This window comes from Trichoplusia ni, unplaced genomic scaffold, assembly GCF_003590095.1.
Source record: "Trichoplusia ni isolate ovarian cell line Hi5 unplaced genomic scaffold, tn1 tig00002097, whole genome shotgun sequence".
NCBI classification, from domain to species: domain Eukaryota; kingdom Metazoa; phylum Arthropoda; class Insecta; order Lepidoptera; family Noctuidae; genus Trichoplusia; species Trichoplusia ni.
Window position 1 is genome coordinate 13,370 of NW_020800198.1, and position 23,901 is coordinate 37,270.

At 39.1% G+C, this 23,901-nt stretch overlaps 2 protein-coding genes and 1 long non-coding RNA gene across 3 annotated transcripts; 1 reads left to right on the forward strand and 2 right to left on the reverse strand.

Annotated features, from left to right (window-relative positions):
• Nucleotides 1–3,623: 3,623 nt before the first annotated feature.
• LOC113507439 lies at nucleotides 3,624–5,655 on the reverse strand. Its single transcript, XR_003401855.1, has 3 exons — nucleotides 5,278–5,655; nucleotides 4,647–4,727; nucleotides 3,624–4,116 (listed from the first exon to the last, which is right to left on the reverse strand). It is a non-coding gene; the product is annotated as an uncharacterized LOC113507439 (long non-coding RNA).
• A 1,004-nt stretch (nucleotides 5,656–6,659) lies between these two features.
• LOC113507438 lies at nucleotides 6,660–16,320 on the reverse strand. The gene is made up of 7 exons (XM_026890295.1): nucleotides 15,987–16,320; nucleotides 10,714–10,871; nucleotides 9,738–9,883; nucleotides 8,896–9,100; nucleotides 8,303–8,475; nucleotides 7,518–7,646; nucleotides 6,660–7,002 (listed from the first exon to the last, which is right to left on the reverse strand). The coding sequence occupies exons 2-7, from the start codon at nucleotides 10,865–10,867 to the stop codon at nucleotides 6,694–6,696; spliced, it is 1,116 nt and encodes a 371-aa protein (XP_026746096.1). The 5' UTR covers nucleotides 10,868–10,871; nucleotides 15,987–16,320; the 3' UTR covers nucleotides 6,660–6,693.
• Nucleotides 16,321–16,863: 543 nt separating this feature from the next.
• Nucleotides 16,864–23,601, forward strand: LOC113507437 (zinc finger protein ZPR1-like). Its single transcript, XM_026890294.1, has 11 exons — nucleotides 16,864–17,076; nucleotides 17,873–18,006; nucleotides 18,589–18,707; nucleotides 19,066–19,242; nucleotides 19,314–19,429; nucleotides 19,590–19,737; nucleotides 20,225–20,295; nucleotides 20,689–20,778; nucleotides 21,299–21,471; nucleotides 21,997–22,118; nucleotides 22,783–23,601. Exons 1-11 carry the CDS (start codon nucleotides 16,984–16,986, stop codon nucleotides 22,947–22,949), a joined length of 1,410 nt encoding a protein of 469 aa, XP_026746095.1. The 5' UTR covers nucleotides 16,864–16,983; the 3' UTR covers nucleotides 22,950–23,601.
• The last annotated feature ends 300 nt before the right edge of the window (nucleotides 23,602–23,901 follow it).

Sequence of the window (23,901 nt, forward strand, 5' to 3'; positions counted from 1 at the left end):
GCCCCCAGAGGTAACTTTACGCACCTGGCAACATTATTTTAAATGTCATTGGTCATCTGCGGTTGTTTAGCGGGTGTACCACGAATTACATACTCGAATGATTTTCACACATTCTTTTTTTCTTTAGGTAGTTATTTTTAGTGTAGGCTCATTAAAAGCCAGAATATGTCGTTGCAATCGTTTTAATATTAAATTAAACAATTTTGCATACACTCTAAAATAATAACTCTAATGAGTATAATTTTAGAGGAAATTATTATAGAGCTTTCACAGAACTAACTCACGTAAACCAAGTGAGTTATCATAGTAGTCATCGACGCGACAACCGCAGTCAAAGCCAGGTAGTTAATTAATAATGAAAATAAATAAATACAGCATCCATATTTGTTTAGTAAAGTTAACCGCAGCGTATAACTACAGTTTCAAACTAACTAGGTCACTTGGTACTTACGTGTGTTTATTTGACGTAGCTATCTAACCATTGCGCGTTTGAATAGCGTATTTTATTTGCCGTGTAGGGTGGAACGGGCAATGTATACTAACATCATATTATGTTATTTTTATTTTATTTTTAATGTATGTTCGTATAATCAGGCTTTTTTATACTGTAGGTACTAATATAATATCAGGATTTATTTGTTCGTTTAAAAGAGTGTCTGCAATGGTTAGAACATTTTTGATGGATTTAACTGGCCTGTAGGTCAATTGTTGTTATGGATGCAACGGCTAAAAACGAAACTCTATTAAGAAGGCTCCGCTGTATGTCCGTCTGTTACCAGGGTGTATCTCAAGAATCGCGATAGCGAGACATTCGACATTTTCACGAATAATGTAAAAAAACGAGGCTAAGCAACGGTTTTTCTTTAACTTATTTATACGGAACACCAAGTGTAGCGAGTTACAACTTTCACTTGACCGGTTATTTAATTGCGAAAGCGACAACGTCAAGAAAGTCCCGGCTATTTGTAGCTTTTTCTCCCCTTTTTTTTTTATCTATCTTTGCTCTTAATGTGCCCATACTACGTCACTCTGTAAGCCCTATTACGTCACACTATGGCGCCGGACTCTAGAGATGGCCGACTCGCGCGCTACCGACGCGTCGCCGTCGCCATGGCAACGCGCTCACGTGACTGTCATGGCGGCCAGCTGCCGACGCAACTCTTGAAGAGTGGCGCCATGGTCACACCTACACTGCGCTCAGTCGAATATGGATTAAATTGATTTACATTTTATCATCTATATTTTACATTGGTTGTGGTACCTAAAAAGAGGTCAACAAACTTAGAGTCGTCAGATTAAAAAAGTTTAAAAATTAAAAATGACTAATAGAAATGTATAATCCAAATCAAATATACCACAATTCGAAAATGATCTATCTTATGTGTTCGTTCTGATTTTAAACTATCTGTTTTCCAAATTTATTACAAACCTGTGCAGTGGTTTTTGCGTGAAAGACTATAAAAACTATCAAACATAATTTCATACAACAAGCTTTCCTTGAATTTATTGGGATAGCCCGACTAGTTTCAGACTCAACAGGAGTTGCAACTGGAACGCGAACAAATCGCGACCACGACGTTGAGTCAGTTCGTGATTAAGGAGTAATAAACCGTTATTAACTAAACAATAATAAAACCAACTCACGAAAGTAATTAAAATAATAAAGTCATAACCTACAACTTAACAACTCAAGTCCCATTGAACAATGCGTCCAATACAAAAGTGTTCTCATACAGGAAGTTATATTTTATTGGTGTTGTGGACTCGTTTCTATTTGTGGCATAACGTCGCGTTTCCTTTGCCGGGCGACTCAATCAATGACATAAGATTGAGGATTGTATTTTCAAATGTCAAAGTCAGTTATGTTAGACCACAGAGCTAGTATTTAAGTCTTTTTAACGGTGGTCTTTAGATTAGCATCATACTCATATAAAGGGTGCCTAAATGGAACCTTATATGAGAGGGTTCGCTGTATCTAAAGGACCAGAAACGGACGACATCATGATTGAATAGAACACAGGTGCACCAACCGGCCATTGTAAAGTAGCAGAATCGGGGCCCAAGTCTCAACCAGAGCTAATAAAGACAGACAATAATAGTTTAGTTTTAACGTTTCGAAGTGGAACTTTTTAAGCTTAGTTTACAAAGCAAGGGTCATTTTCCTTCGTATTTTAAGAAACTATTTACTTTATTACACTATACCCTATACAGACGGGAGGGTGGGGGGGGGGGGTCGTCCCAATTAGCGCGCCGCGGAAGTCAACAGATGAACGTTTTTATATCGGCCGAGAGTTATGACCGTTACAGCTCACAGCTGTGTTAAAGAGAAAATTGTATAGCGCATTTTTTCAAAGATTTCCTTTTGCCAGAGCTTTGAAAGCACGCGACAGTGTTAAGACAAGATCAAGTTAATAATTTAATTACCTAGTAAAATTTAGATCTAGTTAAAGTTGTGATTTTGCGTCAACTTGATTTTTACTGGCCGACGTAAAAAGAGGGGTTTTATAAGTTTGACGTCTTGTATTAAAGGTGATATATGTGCGAGAGTCCTTTTGTTGTTTGATTGAGATCGGTCGAGCTGTTTAAAACCTGCGGGGGCTAAATACTTGCCAGCACTAGACAATTGATAAACATTTCTGAATACATGTATTATATTCGAGATAAATTACGCCCAGGCACAAAGGGCGCCCAGAACAAATGATCGTGCTCATGAGACAAACATTTCTCCTGAGTGGGATTCGAACCTCAGGTATAGCAATCAGGTAACCACTAGATCAACAGACCAGCCAACAGATAGCGTATAGGAAACTATCCTTACATATTCAAAATGAAACCGTTAAAGTTAACAACACTCCAAAGCTGCACAAACTGACAAAAACTGAGCTTTTCATAGAGAAACAAAGAATCAAAACAAAACACAGTTACATGCACGAAGTTCTATCCTACCACGTAACACGATATACTCATAAACTAATACTATAACAATTGTGCGAGCGAAACAGCGCACTACACGGTGAAGAGCGCCATCTATGTTACACAAGTCACAGTAGTGTTGGTATGCGCGGGAAAGGAATACCATTCATAAAATACAAAATGGCGGCTTTTCCACTATGAAATTTTCAGTAGCAATCTTCTTGATGTTACTGTTCTGTATTCACAAGAGTTGTTGTGCAACTAAAAAAGCGCAATAAATCATTGCGGTAAAGTTAGGTTATGTGTGCACATTTTTTTGAAAGATATTTATTATTCTTTCAAAAAAATGATATATGACAGGAAAAAACCCGGTCAAATTAGAGTTGGACTTGCGACAGTGAGACTGAGGCTAAAGATAGACAAACCAACAAATATTAAGAGAACTCCGTGGTCGAGTGGCGTACGCACCGGTTTCAAGGTGTCGCTATCTCTGAGGTCCCGGGTTCGATCCCCGGTCGGGTCAATGTAAAAATTCACATTTCTACATTGTCTCGGGTCTGGGTGTTTGTGGTACCTTCGTTGTGTCTGAATTCCATAACACAAGTGCTTTAGCAACTTACTTTGGGTTCAGAACAATGTATGTGATGTTGTCCGCATTTATTTATTATTAAAGTTATGTCCGTAACAACCGTTGCTTAACTTCGAATATTTTAAGTATTGGTTGTTATATCGGCAACAGAAATACATCATCTGCGAGAATTTCAATATCTACCGTGATCATGACGGACAGAGAGCGGAGCCTTAGTAATACCCGATTCCAGAACCGTTTTTCAAATTACAGTACATTGAATAATTTTCACTGAACTCGGATAGCCGGATGCGAAAAGTCGACAAATGAGTTCCGCTTTGCGCGGAGTGTCACGAGTTCGATTGACGCGCAGCACAAGCATCTCGTTGCTCCAAGTGAGCTTGTTGTAAGTCTGGATTTCAGGAGTAAGTAACCTGTAAGTGTTTTTTATGTCGAGCCGTTTTACGTAACTTCCGAAACACGGAAGCTTCGATATTTATTTCTGAAAGGCACACAGCACTCGAGAACTTTGGAACTTTAACACGTATAACTATAGATATAGTAATAAATACAAACCTCTTCTAACTGACTGAGGGAGGAACGACTCTCCCACTCGTCCCACGTCTCCCTCTCATCTGCAACAACAATATTCTGTTAAATAGGTTTTATTTATGACTAGTATTCGTCCAGGGTTTTATCGGTAATAATTGGACCAGCTATTAGATCGTGAAGAGGCGACGAATATACTCGTAGGTACATCATACATTCCGCCTCATTGCTCGATGCGGTTGGTGTTAAGTCTGATCGCAGGTTCAACCAATGTATCAAATGAACATTACGTACTTATTTCAAGTTTAAAGTTCTTATTATTTTTATTATCTTCTTCTTTTTGTATAGTTGATGTACACCCTCGTGTCTGAGTTTTACATACCCATAGACCTCTGACGTGATTTAAAAGACACTCGAAACAGTCTCAGTGCAGAGTTGAGCAAGGTTTTATCAATGTGATAACTAATTTGTAATACACATGTGAATTTGAAAATATATTGGTGCCTGGATTCGAACCACCAACCTTTGACTTGGCTATCCAACTGCCATACCACTGGACTATAACAGCTGTATTAATGATTGTAACAATGAGTAATCAATGAATCCATATACTTACAGTAGCTGGTGTCGCTGCCGGTCTCGACGGAGCGCCGCGCGCCCGCCGCACGCATCGCGCTGACACTCACGCACAAGTGCACTGAAAATAATGTACACAATTATAGTATTTACACTATTTACTTGAGTATTTACCTATAGTATAACTGCACTGGTATGTATTGCTAATAATTACAGCAGTGCAATAAGAAAGATATGACAGGTCAATGGAGAAGTAGGGTGTTCAAACATTTATTTCCCTTTTATATTATACGCATAGCTTGAGGGGGTCAAAAGTTCCTCCAAAAGGTACATGTAATCTTTTCTCTCTTCTAAGCTATTTGTTGGATAAAATAATACTATTAAACTATGGAATTACTTTCCTCTTTTATTGTTCTTTTTGGCATTCTAATCAAATTAACATTTTAAATCAACTTTCAGAAATACTAACAAACTCTTGTTCATTAAAATATTTTTACAAGTTGTCACATACTTTTTATCTATATAAGAATTTTACAACATGCAATTAAGAATGAATGGTTTTAAATATTTAGTTAAATAAAGAACCGATATTTGCCTGAAAAATAAACTTACGTATCCGTTTTTCCCTCATAATTATAAAATAAAATGCGCGTATAATGCAAACCTCTTACCTTAATTACTATCTCATATTTTCAGTTAGAACTACACTGTAACTTATCACTAACGGCTCTAAAACACTTCAGGACACTAGCACTTGCACTTACACTACAGTTCTTACACTTTTCACTTCACTTTAACTCCAAAAATAGATTTAAATGCGGCATCCCACGCCCAGCATACACACGCATAGATATCTATATATTTACACGAGAAGCCCCGCCGTTACGAACATGGCGGGCCCATAGAGGTGTCTCGACATATTTTAATGAGGTTTTACTTAATTTTAATAATAATATCATTGATGTTTCTGTATTTAATGAAAGAGTTCATTGTTCGGGATGACCCCTATGTTTACAACTTACTGTCAAAGTGTCAAATCGATTGCACTGAGGCTGCGATTCGTCTTACGTAAACATTTAATCAGATTCGAACTTTATTGTCATATTTAAATAGAAATAAATTAAAATATTTTTTAATTATATTATTAGATAAATGAAATTGTTACTTTTTAATTCAAAAAGGTGTTTAAATGACTGACTAACAATCATTTCTCAATTTTTGATACCGCGGAGTTATAGCCTAAAGTGTAAAGAAACGTTTTTTCCGAAGCCATTGTGATTTCAGATGAAGTTTGTTTACATTTCACGAATGCAATGCGATTACATTCTTATTAGTTTTCATTTGATCTTAATTGGAAGAATAACACAGAATTTAGGTTACGTATGGTGTGTGTCTGTTATAAGATGGTTATGTAATCTCAAAACTAAAGTTAAAAATAGATTTTGATGAAATTTAAGAAAGTAACAGATTGGCAGGTTTAAATAATTTTGTTCAGGCGTAATTAGCGTTTGTATTAGACTTGAAAAAATTGAAAATGTTCTGGACCTAGTAAAAATCAGTATCTGATCAAAATCAGTAATCCTGACTGTAATCTGAGATGTGTAAATTCTGTAAATTTTGTTTATAGACAGGAACTATCTAGAGCGAAGATTTGAAAAACTACAGCTGGTTTAATTTAACACCTTGACTATTACTAACTAACGAAATGTATTTCTTTTTTTCCCATCGCTCAGCTGGGCAAAGTTCTCACCCTTAAATGTGTTTTGAACTTTCATTAATATTGTTTGCCATATTTTCTATAGAAGAGTGTATGAAGGTTTGTCACAATTGTCACCTCTTCACGCATAAACGTCTGGCCTGTTTTCGATGAAATTTTGCATAGAGGTAGCTGGCACTTTGTATTGCTACTGATGCTACTTTAATTTGACAGCGTGAAAGTAGAGTTACATTTTTGCGGCTATACCAAAATCCACGCAAGGGCTGCCAAGACCAAGCAGCTACTTTAGAATAAAGGGTTATATTACAAAAATTATTAAAAATAATACACAACACATTAAATAACATATTTATTTAAGTAAATGCAACAATCATTCTTTGCTCTTCTTGGCGGGAGACTCGTCACTGCTGCTACTATCGCGTCGTCTCTTTCCCTCCCGCGGTTTCTCCTCACTACTCTCCCTCTGTCTCTTTCTCTCACTCTCATGTTCCCTTTTTTCGTCGTGCCCTCTCTTTTCGTCGTTGTCGTGGCCGCTATCGCTCCGTCTCTGTCTGTCGTCGTGTGTTTCCGGCACGTATTTCTTGGTTCGTGCGGGCTCGGGTGAGTACGCCCACAGCAACATTTGTAAGTGCTCTGATGTTGGCGCGTCTTTTTCAGTGAAGAGTTTTGCGTTTGCATACTGTTGGAGGAAATATAGTTTTAGATAGTAGAATAGAATAGGGCATTCGTGATAAAATTTTAATAGTGTACGAAAAAATCTGAAACAGGATTCGAACCTACGACTCTTAGGTCAAAGAACAAGTCGTTTTACCTCCTCGGTATTTTTTTAAATTTGAAAACTTTCACACGACGAATAATCGTCCTCATGTCACAAACACTTATCCTAGGTGGGAATTGAACCTACGACTTCTGCTATAGCAAAACCACTAACTTCTAGACCTAGTCCAAGAGTTTGCGACCCCTGAGCTTGTTTCGGCATTACTTCTCAGGGTAGTGAGATAGGAAATGTCGACTCCAGCGTTCTCAAAAAAGACTTGTACGAGTGATAATACATACTTGCGGAATAAATTATTGCATCTCATTAATAGGCCAGTCAAACTAAATAATGAATATTTTTTGCACGAAGTTTTAGCTTCCGTTTAGCATCCCTCCCCCATTTCTAGAAGAAAGCCACTTTAAGAAGAATAGTCGTACCTTTTCCTTGATGTCCTTCAAGGCAGTATTCCTGACGATGTCCCAGGTCTTGCCGCCCTCCTTCTCCGGGACCGTCCGCAGACGTTTGTACTCCCCGCGGACGGAACCGTAGGCGGCTATGAAGGATCTCTGGAAGACACGGGGGGGGGGGGTTAGAGACAGGTTGGTGATGAAGTCAAAACTGGACGACAATGTAAAGGAAGTCTGTTACGGCAATACGCAGTCACGTTTCTGTAGCATACGGAATTTTTAATGTGATTTGTGTTTGTCATTAGATAGATTATTAACAAATAGATGAATGAAGTTTTTGAGACATGTTTTACTTCAATCAAAAAAAGAGTGAATAATATAACGGTTACGCGCACTCTTTTTTTGTGTCTAATTAATATCTAAAATGAGAACATATTTAAAGTCTTCTGTAAATGTATCTTTATTGAGAGATAATCGATAGGTATTTTTTCTTACGTTTCGTTTTCATGAATTGATCGTATTCATTACTTGTAAAAAAGAGTAAAAAAACAGGGTGAGGCGCGACACGGCTGAGAATGTTTCAAGTGTGTGTCGCGTCAGAGGACTTCGGGCGGGAGACACTCTGACACCATCAAACATACGTTACCAGACCTTTTCTTTTGGATGGGAAATCATCAAATGGCTCCTTCCGAAGAGAGTGTCAGACTCCTACTAACTAAAACTTCGTGTACCGGAGCCAGGGCTACCCTGTCAGACACATCAGCTGCCCCAGCAGGCATCAGCCCTTCAGACCTTGCCGCCATACCAGGCCTCACCTGCTGGTCGCTGACGTCATTTCCCGCCAGTCTCTCAGCTGTCCTGACGATGCCGAGGCTGAGGTAGGGGTTGTTCTGCCTGCTCAGGTGTTGCGACTCGTACTCATCCAGGAACTGCTCGAATATGGAGATGGCAGACTTGATGTTCGACAGCTTGGTCTCGTCGCGAGTGCCTGGGGGACGAAGGAGGTTTTAAGTATGAAGTACGGCTATATATGTCCCATTGCTGGGCAGATTCCAAGATAATGAACTTAGATTTTCAAGAGTTTACATGATTTCTGCTAGAGAATGTTGTAAATAGAGTGTTCTATATCGATATAGAATGGTATTCCAGGTATGAATAACACAAAATAGAAAAAAAAACCAGTAATGTTATTTTTTAGAACAAACTTGATGACATTTTTATGGCACGTTTTGAAGTCATTTGGTAACTTTCAACTTTGTCCAGTTAATTGTTATCAGATCAACGGGAAGATAAAACTAGGACAAAACTATCTTTTGTGTGAATCCTGGTAATAAACTATGTCCAAGTTTCTTCTAAATCCTTGTAATGGCTTTTCACGTTTATAACATTAGGTAGAAGACATACTCACAGGTGAGCACCCTCTTAGCCCTCCCGATGAGTCCCTTGACGGCCAGCTTGGAGTACTCCGGGTCCCTCCCCTGCAGCTCCCTGAGCGAGCCCTCCGCGGCCGCCGCGTCCTTGAAGCCGAGTCCCGGGACTGTGTCGGAGGGCAGCGCGGCCGGTTCCCGAGACTTGGGCTTCGGATCCTCCATGGTCACGTCTGATGAGGAGCTCTGGGGAGGGGGGGTGGAGATGAAGGTAAGTGAGAAACCATCTTGCGGCCATGCTTTTAATTGTTGAGCAATACTAGCTGATACTGTAGTAGTAAGTAGTATTGTTTTTCCACATAAGAAATAGGGGTTGATCGTAGATGGTGGAAAATAGGAGTTGTATAAATTTTTGCATGCTGTATGAGGAAAAACATAAATTGAAAAGATCGAAGAAAAAATTAAAAAATAATTTTGGCGTGGAAGCCTGTCTGAAGGGTCCGGACACGTGTCTTGGGTTTCACAAACATTCAAATCAACAAAGACCCGGACCCAGACTCGGACAAGCATTCGTGGATCTGAAACACAACACACTCAGCGGGTTTGTCGTGGTGACCTTAACCACTCGGCTATCCATTTTCCCACGTTTCTATACACTCACTTTCTTGTTTGTCGTTCCGGTTGGATTTTTGTAACTCTATTTTGAGGCACTTCTCGATTAGCTAGCCGGCTGAAATTTTCAGAATAGCTTCAAACCCGATGACGATGCAATTTACAACTATAAAAACGGCTAGACCGATTATGATAAAATTTGAATGGAGTGACATTTAAAAACGTAAATCTATTAATTGTTTATCCTCACGGCCCCAGTATCTCTACTCACGTCCTCACTCCCACTGCTCTCCTTCTCCTGCTTCTTGGCTGGTTTCTTCTGGCTCTTCTCCTTCCCGGCGTCGAGCTCCGCCAGCCACTTCTCGAACACTTCCATCGCTTCCTTAATGTTCTTTACTTTATCTTCTGCTTTCGTCACTGGAACATGAACGGGAGAAACTTGTAGTAAATTGTAAAACAAGACAAGTGAAATGAATTTGTGTGAGATGCTTTCACTCTTGCTCTGTCACCTTCCAATAGGAGTGCTTTCTTCATCATTGGCCTAGCCTTTTTCCCAACTATGTTGTGGTCCAGTCTAACCGGATTCAGCTGAGTACCAGTGTTTTACAAGGAGCCTATCTGACCTCCTCAACCCAGTTACCTGGGCAACACGGTAGCCCTTTGGTTAGACTGGTTGTCGGACTTCTCAAGCTTCTGACTACCTGTAACGACTGTCAAAAATGTAGGAATAACTGCCGGGACCCACAATTTAACGTGCCTTCCGAAGCACGGAGGAAATCGTTATGACAAAGATGGTCGCCCATCTACGGACCAACCGCGTCAAGCGCAGCTTAACCTGTGATCGATTAACTTATGCGGTTATAGCTTAGCCGCGAGTTCCTCTTAGGACTCCTAGGAGTGCTTTCTTACTCCTGCTAACTCCATAGTAGCCTTAAATGTTTAAAACAATCTTTTTGGAAGACGAATATATTCTGTCGTCTTAAAGTGGTCCGGTTGTAATTCATACATCTTGGACACTCGTTACAGGTAGTCAGAAGCCTGCCAGAAAGTCTGACAACTAGTCTAACTAAGGGGTATCGAGTCGCCCATGTAACTGGGTTGAAGAGGTCAGATAGGCAGTCGCTCCTTGTAAAACACTGGTCCTTAGCTGAATCCGGTAAGATTCGACGCGGACCGCAAAACAGTTGGGAAAAGGCTAGGATGACCACAAGAGTGGTATTATTTGCTAGCTGTCATCTGGTACTAACTGGAGAGAACCCTCTTGGCCCTGCCCAGCAGCCCCCTCACAGTGAGCCGCCGGTAGTTGGGCTCGTGCTGCTCCAGCAGGCGCAGCGTCTCCTGCGCCTTCGCCGCGTCCTTGAACCCGAAGCCGGAGTCTTCCTTCTTATCTTCTTTGCCCATTATTCTAGAAGATGAATGAGAAAAGGCATTTGTTTAGGAAAGTGAGTGTTTAGTGGAGTAGGTTGTAATGTAAGTCAGTATAATATGAAATAAGTTTTTTTTTTTGAAAAAGCAATGTCATATCATTAACTAATTGTATAATAAAAACTAGTTTATGAATAACTTAGTTGTGTCTATAGCAAATTGTGAGATTTTAATTGTGTGTTGCAGAATGTTACCTTTAACTTAAAAGCTTTTTTAATAATTTGAATGAATTTATATAAGTAGTAACAAAAAACACTAATGACGGTCAAATTCAGGTATAGTATGGACTGAAATGCATAAAAAAATATCTAAAGTTTTTATTTCAAGTAGATTGTTTTCCAGGCAGGTTTAATTTCCGGCGTTTTCGATACAGAACGAGAAACAATAACTCCTGACAGTATACCTAGACTGTAGCTGTGACTGCACTAAAGTAAGATAAGCGAACATTATACTCGTCTTGCGTTAATTATTGCATGAGGTGACGTCATGATGATCTAACTGGTAAATTGTAAAAAAGTATTATTACAACGATGAATAAATAAAACTGCATGTTTTACACAAGACTCTAAGATTGAACTGTGCGGAAACTCGCTGTGCGCGACATGTCGAGCAATCTGAGTATCGCCAGTCCGACTGGCACTCGTCTGTTTTCTGTCTTGTCTGCGGTTCGATGCATGGATTGTTATGATGAGCTAGCTTGATGATCAATACTCAAACCTTCCTTATATGGGAAGAGGCCTGTGCCCAGCAGTGGGTATTTGTGAGAGAATAACGGATTTCTGGGCAAGTCCTTCCCTTATTTCTTCCACACTAATTATCGTGATTTCTGCCCACGACCGCCCCACATATAAAGTCTACTACAACTGCAATAGGCCTTCTGTATAGTATCCATAACAAATACTCACGCTCTTATATCAATATGGACTTAGTCTTTTATTTTCCAACCGTTTCTTTTTCATGGCCTATTTCGATCTTGCGAGCGTACCAGAATCGCGATAATAGTCTATATCACCATCGAATTAAAGTTCATAACTCTTTACCAGCAGTGCTCTACATGGTATCCACGTTTGCTCATCGCGTGACGTCAAGGGAGTGTTAACGATATATTTAGTGCCTCTGTTAATTGATTGCACGCTGCACCCGTATGTATGACGCCAAGCTAAGGCTATATTTTAGGGTTACTTATTTGAAAGGCAGAACCCATTTGAAGAATTACAACATTAGGTGTGGCTTGTCCGTGGATCTTCAACATCTTCAACTGGTTTATTATTCACTTATAACTTTTGCCGATATGACGGAAATTATAATGAAAATTCTTTACAGATTATAAAAGGAGAAGTTATAAATATATTTTACCTATTCTTCTCACTTACCATCACATCACAATTACCCTCTATGAAATACGAAGAATCAATCAATGTTGATTTTTCTGTTCGGTAGCTATAATGTTACGGAAATATGAAGACACTAAAACCTTTAATTTTCGTAACCAAGGCAACCAACCAATAAAAGCCAAGCTAATATATATTTTAAAATAATATCTTAAAATAGTAACAGTGTCTAGTATTTATATTCCAGAAGGACTAGTTACGGACCCAACCGGAGTTCCCAATCATGAGCTGACGCTGCGACGGGCTAGTCGTATCATTAAAGTATCAAAACATCTTCACAAATGTATAAATATCAATGATTCGCATGATCTCGTACGCGATGTTGTACTTGTTTCACATTTTTTTTGTACATGAGTAGGCGTATCTGACCTCCTTTATAATCGTCTATTTTCTATATTGAGCTGTTATTAATAGCATATGATATTATATATTTACAATAGTTTTCGTAACGCGATGTATAAGATCGGAGTCTGTTGACAAGTTACATGTCTCCTCGCTATCGCTGACGAATCGAAATTACAATTCATAGTTTGTACAAAAACGTCACAATGGGGAATAGCAATTTTGCCGTTGTTACATTTTGCTAAGGAAAAGGATCCCTCCATGAGCGACTCCGGCACTTTTGTCTTCTTTTTTCAACCGACTTCAAAAAAGGAGGAAGTTCTCAATTCGTCGCCATCCTTACTAATATTATAAATGCGAAAGTAACTCTGTCTGTCTGTTACGTTTTCACGTCTAAACCACTGAACCGATTTTAATGAAATTTGTTACAGAGATAGAGTTGACCTTGAGAAAGAACATAGGATAGTTTTTATTCCGGATTTTTGAAGAGTTCTCTTGGAAACGCGATATAACCGACCTTGACGCGGGCGAAGCCGCGGGCGGAAAGCTAGTGTTTTTATATTTGTTACCTCAGACTCTGACTGAATGAACCGATTTTGTTAATTATTATTTTCATTTGACGTGAATTAGCTGTTATTTAATCCCATATAGAATCATCAAGTTTGACTCAAATTGGCTGTATGTTTTTGTTCTTAAAAAAGTACGTTTTATGTATTCCGTGGCCATAATAGCACAGATTTATGACTGATGTCTTCGTAAACTATGTCTATATTATGGTAATTTCTTTTCAAACTGTATTATTATCTATTCACACGCTGTTACTTGTATAACAATCTTAATTCGATGCTTACATCACCGATAGAATATTTTAACTTGAAGTATTGACCTTATGACGTCACCAAACAAAGATGGCGGTTAAGAGTTTAAGGTTTATACTCAAAATTGTAGAATTGTGTCAATGATTTGCCTGTTGGTCTAGGCCCTAGGGGCCCTGACTGAGGTCGTGGGTTAGATTCTCAACAAGGAAAAATGTATGCGAGATGAGCATGATCGTTTGTTTCGTGTCTGAGTGTATTTTATCTACAATATGTACGTATGTCTATTCGTTTGTCTGTCTGGAAATACGTATCTCATGAACTTTTGATGGTGAAAGCACGAAAAAGTTAAAAAAAAATATAATGTAAAGCAGCGCTCGGTTAGTACGGTAATTTTGGTGGCGTAATCAATCCTTTTTTTCAAAACTGCGTTTCTTTAACCTTATAACGAACACTATATCACGAGTCCCACTCGCACTTCGACAGCTTTTTTGTCAACTAATCTCAAAAACATCTGTCAGTTTCTTTGAAGTTAAATACGCAGTCGCTCCTTATAAAACACTGATACTGTTTAGACTGGAAGCCGACCCGAACATAGTTAAAGGCTAGTCGGCCTATCCCGATAAATACGCGCGAGAACCGTTCCATCATTTAATAATGAATACTTTTCACGACATTTACTATAAAAATACGATTTCTCCTGTGCCAGTGCACCTTTTTTTCCGGGGTGAAACTCTAATGACTTTAACCCACGACGAGGGCACGGCGCGGGGTGGGGATATGTCGGACTCCCACCGACTAGAAACACCCCGGGCCCCTTCTACAGCCTGAGCCAGATTCACGGGATCACTCGCGCATGTTCAGCGCGACTCTGGCTGTTCTCCTGTGTATCTGATCATGCGCAGTACAGTCTATACAGTTTACTGAGATTCAGACATCACGTCACACGTTACAAACACTTGCATTTGTTTCCTCAAGGCCGGGTCATTGTCGCGATGCTCAAATGTTTGCTGTTCACAGTTTACTCACCAAATACACTAATTCGTAGCTACAGCAAACGAAGATAATATTGTAATGATGTAGGTGTGACGTGTCTGTCTGTATGTCTGTTACAGCTCCCGAATGGATTCAGCGATTTTAATGTAGATTGTTTTGTTTTAAAGGTGAATTATTTTACTTATAAGACATGTTTGATAAAAAGAGTTGTTCGGTATATAATATTTTATCTGCAAGAACTTGTATTGCATGTATTTTGCTAGTTTTCGTTTTTGTAATAACTTAATAATTTAATACATGCGGCGTTATTTGACGGTCAGTCAAATCACGTGCGCAAAGATACTCCGACTAGCATGAATTATTACGGCCACGGTAAACCAACAGCGCGCCCTGTCGCGGATTCGGTCCCCGCGTAGGACAAGCGTTTGTGGGATCTACTTATGCTAGTTCGGAGTCAGGGTGTCTTTGCGTTATGTCACTTAAAGGTTTGTGTAACACAAGGGCACAAGGATTAAATACTATATAGCGAGAGACATTTTTAAAAGAAAATATCGTGTTCATAAATAAGTATGTAACAATAATGTAAAATAGCAAAAACTAGAATTACACAATTGCACAGACCAATGTACTTATTGGCTTGTGCACTTGTGAAGATATACAGTGGGAAATCAAATGTATTCAATGAATGAAAGTTTCACACTACATGTTAGTATAACTCAAATATTTAACTCCGAATAACGCTTTGCTAGTTACTAGGTGTCTAATAAATATCCCGGGGCATATTCTAATCGTGTTGAAATATCCATGGACGTTTTCTGGGTCAATGTCGCACTCGTTAACACAGATTGGTTCCGGTGGTCATCACTCGAATGTATATTGTTGTTTATTTACTACGACTAATTGCTTAGCTAGGTACGTATTTATTAACTAAAATTTGTAAGACATTATAATGCTCAATGTTATTTTTAATAATTACAACACCGCGATGTTTAAATGTCTTAAAAACACAATTGATATTTACATGAAAAATGTTGAGTCTGACTAAATGTAAGAAGGGATGCAAATCTGTCTTTAATTTTTTTAGTAATCGTAATTTTTGCAGCAATTTATCAAGACTTTTTGTTTAAACTTATTTATAAAAATAAGTTGTCTTTATATAAAAGTAAAAACATTAAAGACTGGCACAATAGCTTAAGAATATTTGTCCCATCCCTAAGTTGCACAGTTTTTCAGAGGATAATACAGTATCTAATAAAGTTTCAGTTTCCAAGGTTTAACAGATAATATTCAAGTTATTGTGCGCCAAACTCGAATGTAAATATATTATGCGCTTAATTTGAACCAAAGCTATCGCGAGGTCACGACACATCATTTCACTATTTTGTCTATTTCTACATTATATTCGCTAATGATGTCATTCTCATACATTTTTGTACGATTACATACATACACACGTTAAAATCTAAGATCTATCATAAATCATTCAAACTAAGTGTATTTTTATTATTTACGTAAATGCGCGGGAATTTAAAAAATAGAGACAATACTTACGGTTTTTATTAATTAAATCCTTCTAAATATAAGACTAGTATGTACACTATCACTTGTTTTCACAATTTAATTCTTTTACTAACGCGCACCGCGTCTCAATGTTGACTAACGAAATATTTTCAATCAAATAGCATTTTACTTGCGCGCGGTTCGCGCCATAACCCGGCCAATGTCAAAAGTAACCTAACCTGAAGAAAGTCTGTTTATAAAGGTAGCTACTCAATTTAGTTGGGTTATAGAAAACAAAATCGACCAAAATAAAAAGTGACGTAACGGTTGTATTTGATTCAAGGTTCTGCTTATATATCGTCATGACATCATAAGCTTCCGTGCCTTTAGGTCCTCCGGGGGGCATCTTTTTGACAACCTTGGCTGAATGTTTTACTTACCAAAGTAAATAGGTCGCGGTAATCGCCACAAATTCATTGTTTACAAATAAACGTAACTTTTCAACTAGAAAGTAGTTAAATAATCACGTTTACATTCCTAAATAGCTGCAAGGTATGTCATAGTTTGAAATAAAACATGTATCTGTATATAGTTATGAGGTGGGCAGAGTGATGTCTGTACGGAAATAATCATGATTTAATCAGTCTGAGTTTGCGATTTTATTACTTTGTGATGTGGTTTAGCTAAATTGAAAAGTTGTTAGTTTTAAAACTGTATTGCCTACACTCCTACAAAACTACTAGAGCTCACGTGATTTGAGACAAATGAACCGAAGTTCAGTGGTATTTAAGTTTAAACTACTTCACTGTTTTTTTTTGTAGATATTTTCCCAATACAAAAAGCTCTGCTTAGCTTTGAAACAAATTCCTACGCCTTTGTACACGACATTTTAAAAACGTTATCTGTCAGTTGACATTAACAGCTGTCATTTGAAACTGACAACGTCATTCACACGAGATCGTATGCGGTGCGCATGTGTTTTAATTTTCCAAATAAATACTTGCTTTACTGAAAGTTTTCAACATTCGTGCAGTGAACAGCTTGCAACATGGAACAACCTTTATTTCGGACATTAAACGCTGACGACGAAGACCCTGAAGTCACGGAGATCGAATCGTTATGCATCAAATGTTTCTCAAACGTAAGTAAACAGAAAGAAACTCTTGTTTTTTTAAATAACTGTCGACAGAATAGATTACCGGCCAGTATTATTGCACTGACTGCAGCTTATTTGAACTACGTAAAGGTCTTTGACCGTTTTATGCGTTTTTATTGCGTAGGAATTGAGCTGCAGAGCTTTTTTCTACTAGGTTATATTATCGATTCTTATTTGTGTCTTATTACTATTTTCTTCATAAGTATAATGTTCAGGACTGTGTATATAGTGTTATCATGAACTATTATGTATTGTATGGTGGTCTTGCACATTTTAAGTTTCAAACTGGATCCCCATATTGAAGACATGGTTGTTTCTAGTTATACAACCGACTATGTGAAGAAATTAACGATAATAGGTGTCGTGGATTTAAAAGAAAAGTTGAGAAAAGTTTTTGATTTTCTAATAAGATTCTAATTTAATTTAATTTTTCCTATATTTCTAATTATTTTTTCATTCATCAGAAAAAAAATCTTTTAAATCATGGACTTAGTGGCTATGGTGAGATACTCACAGTATTATTAATACTATTTACCACCAATTTAGCTTTGCACCATTCACCCTGTTCATGTATTATTGTAATATTATATTATTTTGTTTTACAATAGAAAAGAGGTTTCAATCTAAGAAAGATTAAAAACTTGATAACATGTTACATAATCTTAATTATTTAAAAAAATGAGTTTATTAGATAATTCCCCATTTTAATTCAAAGTCATACCTCACCAGAATAAGTTATCATGGGTTGCTGCTGAGAGCAAGCTTCTGATTTATTCCCCAGGGCACAACCCGCCTCCTGCTCACCCGTATACCATACTACAAGAATGTGGTCATCATGTCCTTCTGCTGCGCGGACTGCGGCTACCAGAACAACGAGATCCAGCCCGGAGGGGCCATCAACCCTAAGGGGACCATGTATGTAGGATATGTGATATTGAAACTAAGTGATGCTTCGTGCCTGTGTGAACAGGAGTCACCAGTGTGTTGCTATTGCACCCAACTTTTTTGGGTCAGAGAATCATTAAATGACTCCTCTCACTTTGAGTTGAGTGCAAAGGGAGGGGTCATAATCAATACCAAAAGGTTTTATTACAATTAAGTTGTTTTACAGGCACTTTCTAAAAGTTACAATATTGACTCTAAATAATTATATGTTTCTAAAATGTCATTCCTATGGAGTGTCAGACTTTGACATTCTAAAACCCACCCACATTCCTTTCTTTTGACCTTTATGAACACTGAACCATGGTAACAGTTTCGAAAAATCTTGCTGACTGGGCAGGAAATTAGCCTTAATGGCCTCAATAAAACAATAGACAGCCATGCCTCTGCAGTCAAGTTTAAAAAGTTAAAATATTCTGATGTTGGGTTTACAATGACTGATAACTGATAGTTATGTTGGACTATATAGAGAGCTATAACTTTATTGTACTATGATTTTCATATGTTATGTATCCAAAACTATTATATATTCACCATGTAACATTCCCTACACAGATGGACGCTCCGCGTGCAGACCGAGGACGACCTGAACCGGCAGGTGGTGAAGAGCGACCACACCGCCGTGACCATACCCGAGCTTGACTTCGAGATACCCGCCACCAGCCAGAAAGGAGGTCGGTCACACAATCTGTTCAGGGGAGCACAGCTCTTTTAAAGAAGTAAGGTTTCTTTGGATGGGACACCATGCATGGTGGTCTATACCACGGATAGCCGAGTCGTGTAGCTCTGGTTCATTATAGCCTGTTGCCGAACGGACAAAGAGCAGTGAAAAGTATTGAAATATGTAGGAAAAATTATTTTATGACAGATAATTTTTTTTAAAAGCATACTGGTAAGTGATGTCACACGAGATCTCAAATCACTATTTTTTTTTCAATTCTGTAAACCAAACGCCTTTTTTTCCTTCACATACCTGTATGTTACCATACCTTTATATTCTCTACAACATCCTCTCACTCTCCACCATTCTAGAAGTAACCACAGTGGAGGGTATCCTGTCCCGGGCTATCGACGGGCTCCTTCAGGACCAGGAGTCCCGCAAACAGCAGCATCCAGAAGATGCCACCGCTATAGACCAGTTTGTGGAGAAACTGCAAGCTCTGAGGGTGCCCGGCAAGCAGTGGACCTTGGTGTTGACTGATACGAGCGGTGAGTGCCAGTTGGTCAAGGGTTAGTGTTAAACAACTTAACAACTAGTTAATAATACAATAATTTTGCAGGTAACTGCTTCATTGAGAACCCGGAGCATCCGCGGCGGGACCCGCGCTGCGAGATGACCGAGTTCTCCAGGACCAAGGAGCAGGACGAGGAGTTGGGCCTCTTCACTGACAACCAGGTAGTGTGGGCAGTGTAGTGGGACGTCGAGGTAGTTAGGTAGACAGAGTGACTTGTTGGTAGGGACGTCGAGTGAGTGAGGTGGTGAAGTAGTGAGTGGAGTTAGTGCAGTCGTGGGTAGTATGGTGGTGAGTTGTTATTAATGAGCTCCCCCCCCCCAGCCCCCGCCCAGCTCGCAGTCGTCTGCCCTGCTGTCGCCGGACGGGGCGGCGCTGGACTACGAGCAGCTGGCCGCGGATGACGTCATGCGCTTCCGGACCAACTGCCCCGACTGCGACGCGCTCGTCTACACCAACATGAAGATGACCAGTACGTATACACATGTTCTCACTAGCTGATGCCCGCGACGCTGTCTGCCTATGCCGTGTCGGGGTAAAGTGTAGCCTATATTAGTGCCAAGTTTCCTCATAAGCCCATCCAGTAGATTTTGAATTGAACATCGTCATATGTGACAAACATTCGCGTCTATAATGTGAGTAGGATTATAGAGATACATTAGGTCAACAAACAAACACAACAGCAAGCTTAAAATTTATAAGAAAACAGCTACGAAAGAATTTTAGACAAAACCTTAGCATAAAAAATACGTGTTTCGTCAATAGTGTGTTTTTCGTTATTATTCAACTTTGGTGTTTATCACAAGTTGAAAATCACAGTGACAGTCGCCAGGAACAGCTGGTAGAAAGATACAATGGTTTTTCTCAATCAGATCCTAGACCAGCTCTCTTTGAAGGTGATCTTCAGAAGCGACTGGACACATAGCTCTGTATTCACATATTTCCTTGTATGTTATCAGACATTCCTCACTTCAAAGAGGTCATCATCATGGCGACCTCCTGCGACTACTGCGGGCACAGAACTAACGAGGTGAGGCATACATACATACATACACATATGTTTCCATATACCACTTAGTAAAATTGAGAATCATGGACATATCTGAGAAGTATTTTTAACTCTTACCGGCTACCATCTACTGTTTGTGTTTTCAATTGAAGTATTCAGTCATTTACATAAAAAAATATTGCTCTAGATTTATAATATAAGTCGTACGTAAACGATGAACTTAATAAAAAGCATTTCTAATCTTCAAAAAGTACTTAAAATCAATCATATTATGTGCATCCAATTTCTAAGTTACGCAAATCTTATCAGAATTGGTCTACCCGCTTCATCGTGAAACATTATCTCCTTTATAGGAGTATTAGGTAATAGTACGCCTTACACGACGTTCCTGATTCCGTTGTTGTGTGTGTGCAGGTGAAGTCTGGCGGCGGCGTGGAGGAGAAGGGCGTCAGGATCGAGGTGCGCGTAGCCGGACCGCAGGACTTCTCGCGGGACCTGCTCAAGGTAACACCCAACAACTGGTCCCTAGTGATGGGTGGTGGGCGACAAGTGTCTCTGGGAGCCTGTCAGGATAACTACCCGGATGTCTTTATTTACTTTTTTTTCCAGAGACTCCTTCATTATGGAATTTAATCATACTGTCGCTAGGGATTCCACTAACATTAAAGTCACATGCACAAGAACAGTAAATGACATTCCTCTTCAACAAGTGACGTGACTTTGACTTGTCAGTTCAATACATTTGAGGGATGCGTCAGCGTTAGCGAGGAGACATGTTCTACTGGGTCTACAAGGCCTGGTGTGTTTTTCTCCTGGTGCAAGATGCTAAATTAAATTGTACACTGTCCTTCAAAATGTAAAGACCGCCTTAGTACCACATATAAATTTTATTTTTCCCCTTGTTTTGATTCCCTTTGATTGTTACATTATAGATCTTCAATTTATTTTGTTTTGTATTAAAGTAATCTTTGCTCTCAATATTTGTTTTTGAATTGCATCTTGTCCTTCCTCCGTGCGGTGGCAGTCGGAGACGTGCAGCATGGAGATCCCGGAGCTGGAGCTGGAGGTGGGCGGGCGCGCGCTGGGCGGCCGCTTCACCACGGCGGAGGGCGCGCTGGCGGCCACGCGCGACCAGCTGCGCGCCTGCCCCGGCCTGCTGGGCGACGCGCCCGGCCTCAACCCGCGCGCCCTGCGAGAGTCAGTACACACGCACCCACCACTCTGCCATAGTCTGAGGCCGGATGAAAGGCCCATTCAATAGATCAGGGAAAAATATAAAAGTTGAAATTCGACATCCCTCGTCGCATTTTAAGTCCTGTGATCACCAATGTAACAATTTCCCTGTGATTTTAAAAGAATAATTTCGGGGTCTTCATTAACGATGCTATTAACGAGAATGGCTGAACCGATTAGGATAATTTAAAATATTCGTAATACTTACTCCAACAAAGGTTTAAACTGTGTGAAAATAGGGAAAAGATGCGGCAAAAAAAAATGTGTAAAATAACCACGAGGTAGGGTACAACGCAAGTGAAACAATTAGTAGTTGATAGAAAATAAATCGGGACAGGTTTTGAATCTGCGACTCCTGGTTTAACACACCGATCGTTTTACTTACTAACCGCAATTATCATGCAATTTCCTCCATTACTACACGCGCCTATGTTGCCTCTTTGTCCCGCAGCAGGTGTGTACTAATCTCCCGTCTCCCTCCCTGCCCAGGTTCACAGAGAAGCTGGACGCGGTCCTCCGCGGTGAGTTCCCCGTCACCATCATCCTGGACGACCCCGCGGGGAACTCGTACGCGCAGAGCCTCGCCGATGACCCCGAGGAGCCCGATGATGGTGAGATATTCTATAATACACTTTACAACAAACATACTAAAAAATAATACTTTATTTTTTTACAATAACGACTCCCGCAGCAAGGAATTTAATTCCTTGTGTCGCGGGGCGTTTACAAACATACAAATCACATGCACAAGACACCCAGACTCAGAACAAGCATTCGTGGATCACACAAATGCTTGTCCTACGCGGGGATCGAACCCGAGACACGACGCGCACAGTGGGCGTAATATAGAAAATTGCGCGAATTTGTTGCTAATATTCATCATCATCGCAGCCTATAGCTGTCTACTGGACATAGGCCTCTCTATACGTTCTCCAGAGCGACCGGTTCATTGCTAATGTCGTTTCTGTTTATCTATACCTACAGGATACTTTCTGAGGGCCTTTTCGTATATTACTACTACAAAATCTACAAATAGAAAATGTTGAACTTATCAGACAATTCTAATAAAAATGAGCTTTAGATAAAAACACTGTTAACACGACATTTCATGTAACTATCTGATACACATGTGTAGATGAAATAAATTAGGATTAAACAATCGCCAATCTTTGCCCAGCTGGGACGTACACGTACAGTTTTGGTTACATATTAGTTATAACATAGGTATTAATAACTTCATAAACTATATTACAATTAATGATGTCTGTCCAACAGGTCTCAAAATAACTTTCTACGAGCGAACATTTGAACAGAACGAAGAACTCGGACTCAACGACATGCAGACTGAGAACTACAAGACCGACGAACACGAGCAACACGACGCCTCCGACAAGTCCGAGCAACACGAGCAGTCCGACAAGTCCGACCAACCCGACAGATAGCCGAGTGACAGCAAACTAACAGCCAGAGAAACGACGCTCAATATACAGACAACGTGTCCATACATACTTGTAACTTATGATAGTTTTATATCTATACAAAAGTTTGTAAATTGTCAGCGATGATTCCACAATTATTGCTGTCAATTGCTCCGTGTTTGCTTTTGCAAGATACTTAATAAAATTGTTGCCTGTTGTTAAAATTGTTTATTTATGATGTACAAAGTGCTGCTATGAAATATAAATGATACAATGAAAAAATTCAAACCGCACACAGGCTCGAACTGGCGACTCCTGGCTGCCATACGCTCTACTAACTTAGCTACCGAGGTCATTGACCAAGAGTTTCAATTTCTTCATTATATCAAATAAGATAATTGTATAAAACACTTTATGCCTACTGTCACCGGTTTTTTTTTTTAATTTAAATTTCATATAATCTAAACTGTATACGCATATAAAAGTAATTCAACCTTAAGTTGCACTTAAGTGTCTTGCTGTTTGCCACTTTAAGGTGTAGTCCTATGTATATTATGTAATTCTGCCATTGGAAAGCTTATTGTGAATAGTGAAATATTGTGGTGATATTCAATGTTTAATGTTAATATTTGTACTTTATTAGAACATTACTATAAAATCGTTATCGACACACCGAGCTGTTGTTTACTCACCAACCCCCCCTCCCCCTTTAGGGTAACTACACGAAATAAGGTCAGAAGTCAATATATTTTTTTATTATAATTCGAAATCAGCTAACAAATGCAATTAATGTATTGTTTACTACTTGTTGTGCGCGACTACGTACAATAAGATTAATCAATTTTAAAATAAACATTTTAAATAACTAAAATCATACGTTTTTAAATGTCACCTCATTCAAATTTTATCAAAATTGGTCCAGACATTTTTTATAGTAATAACTTGCATTATCATCGGGTTTCAAGCTACCCTGAAA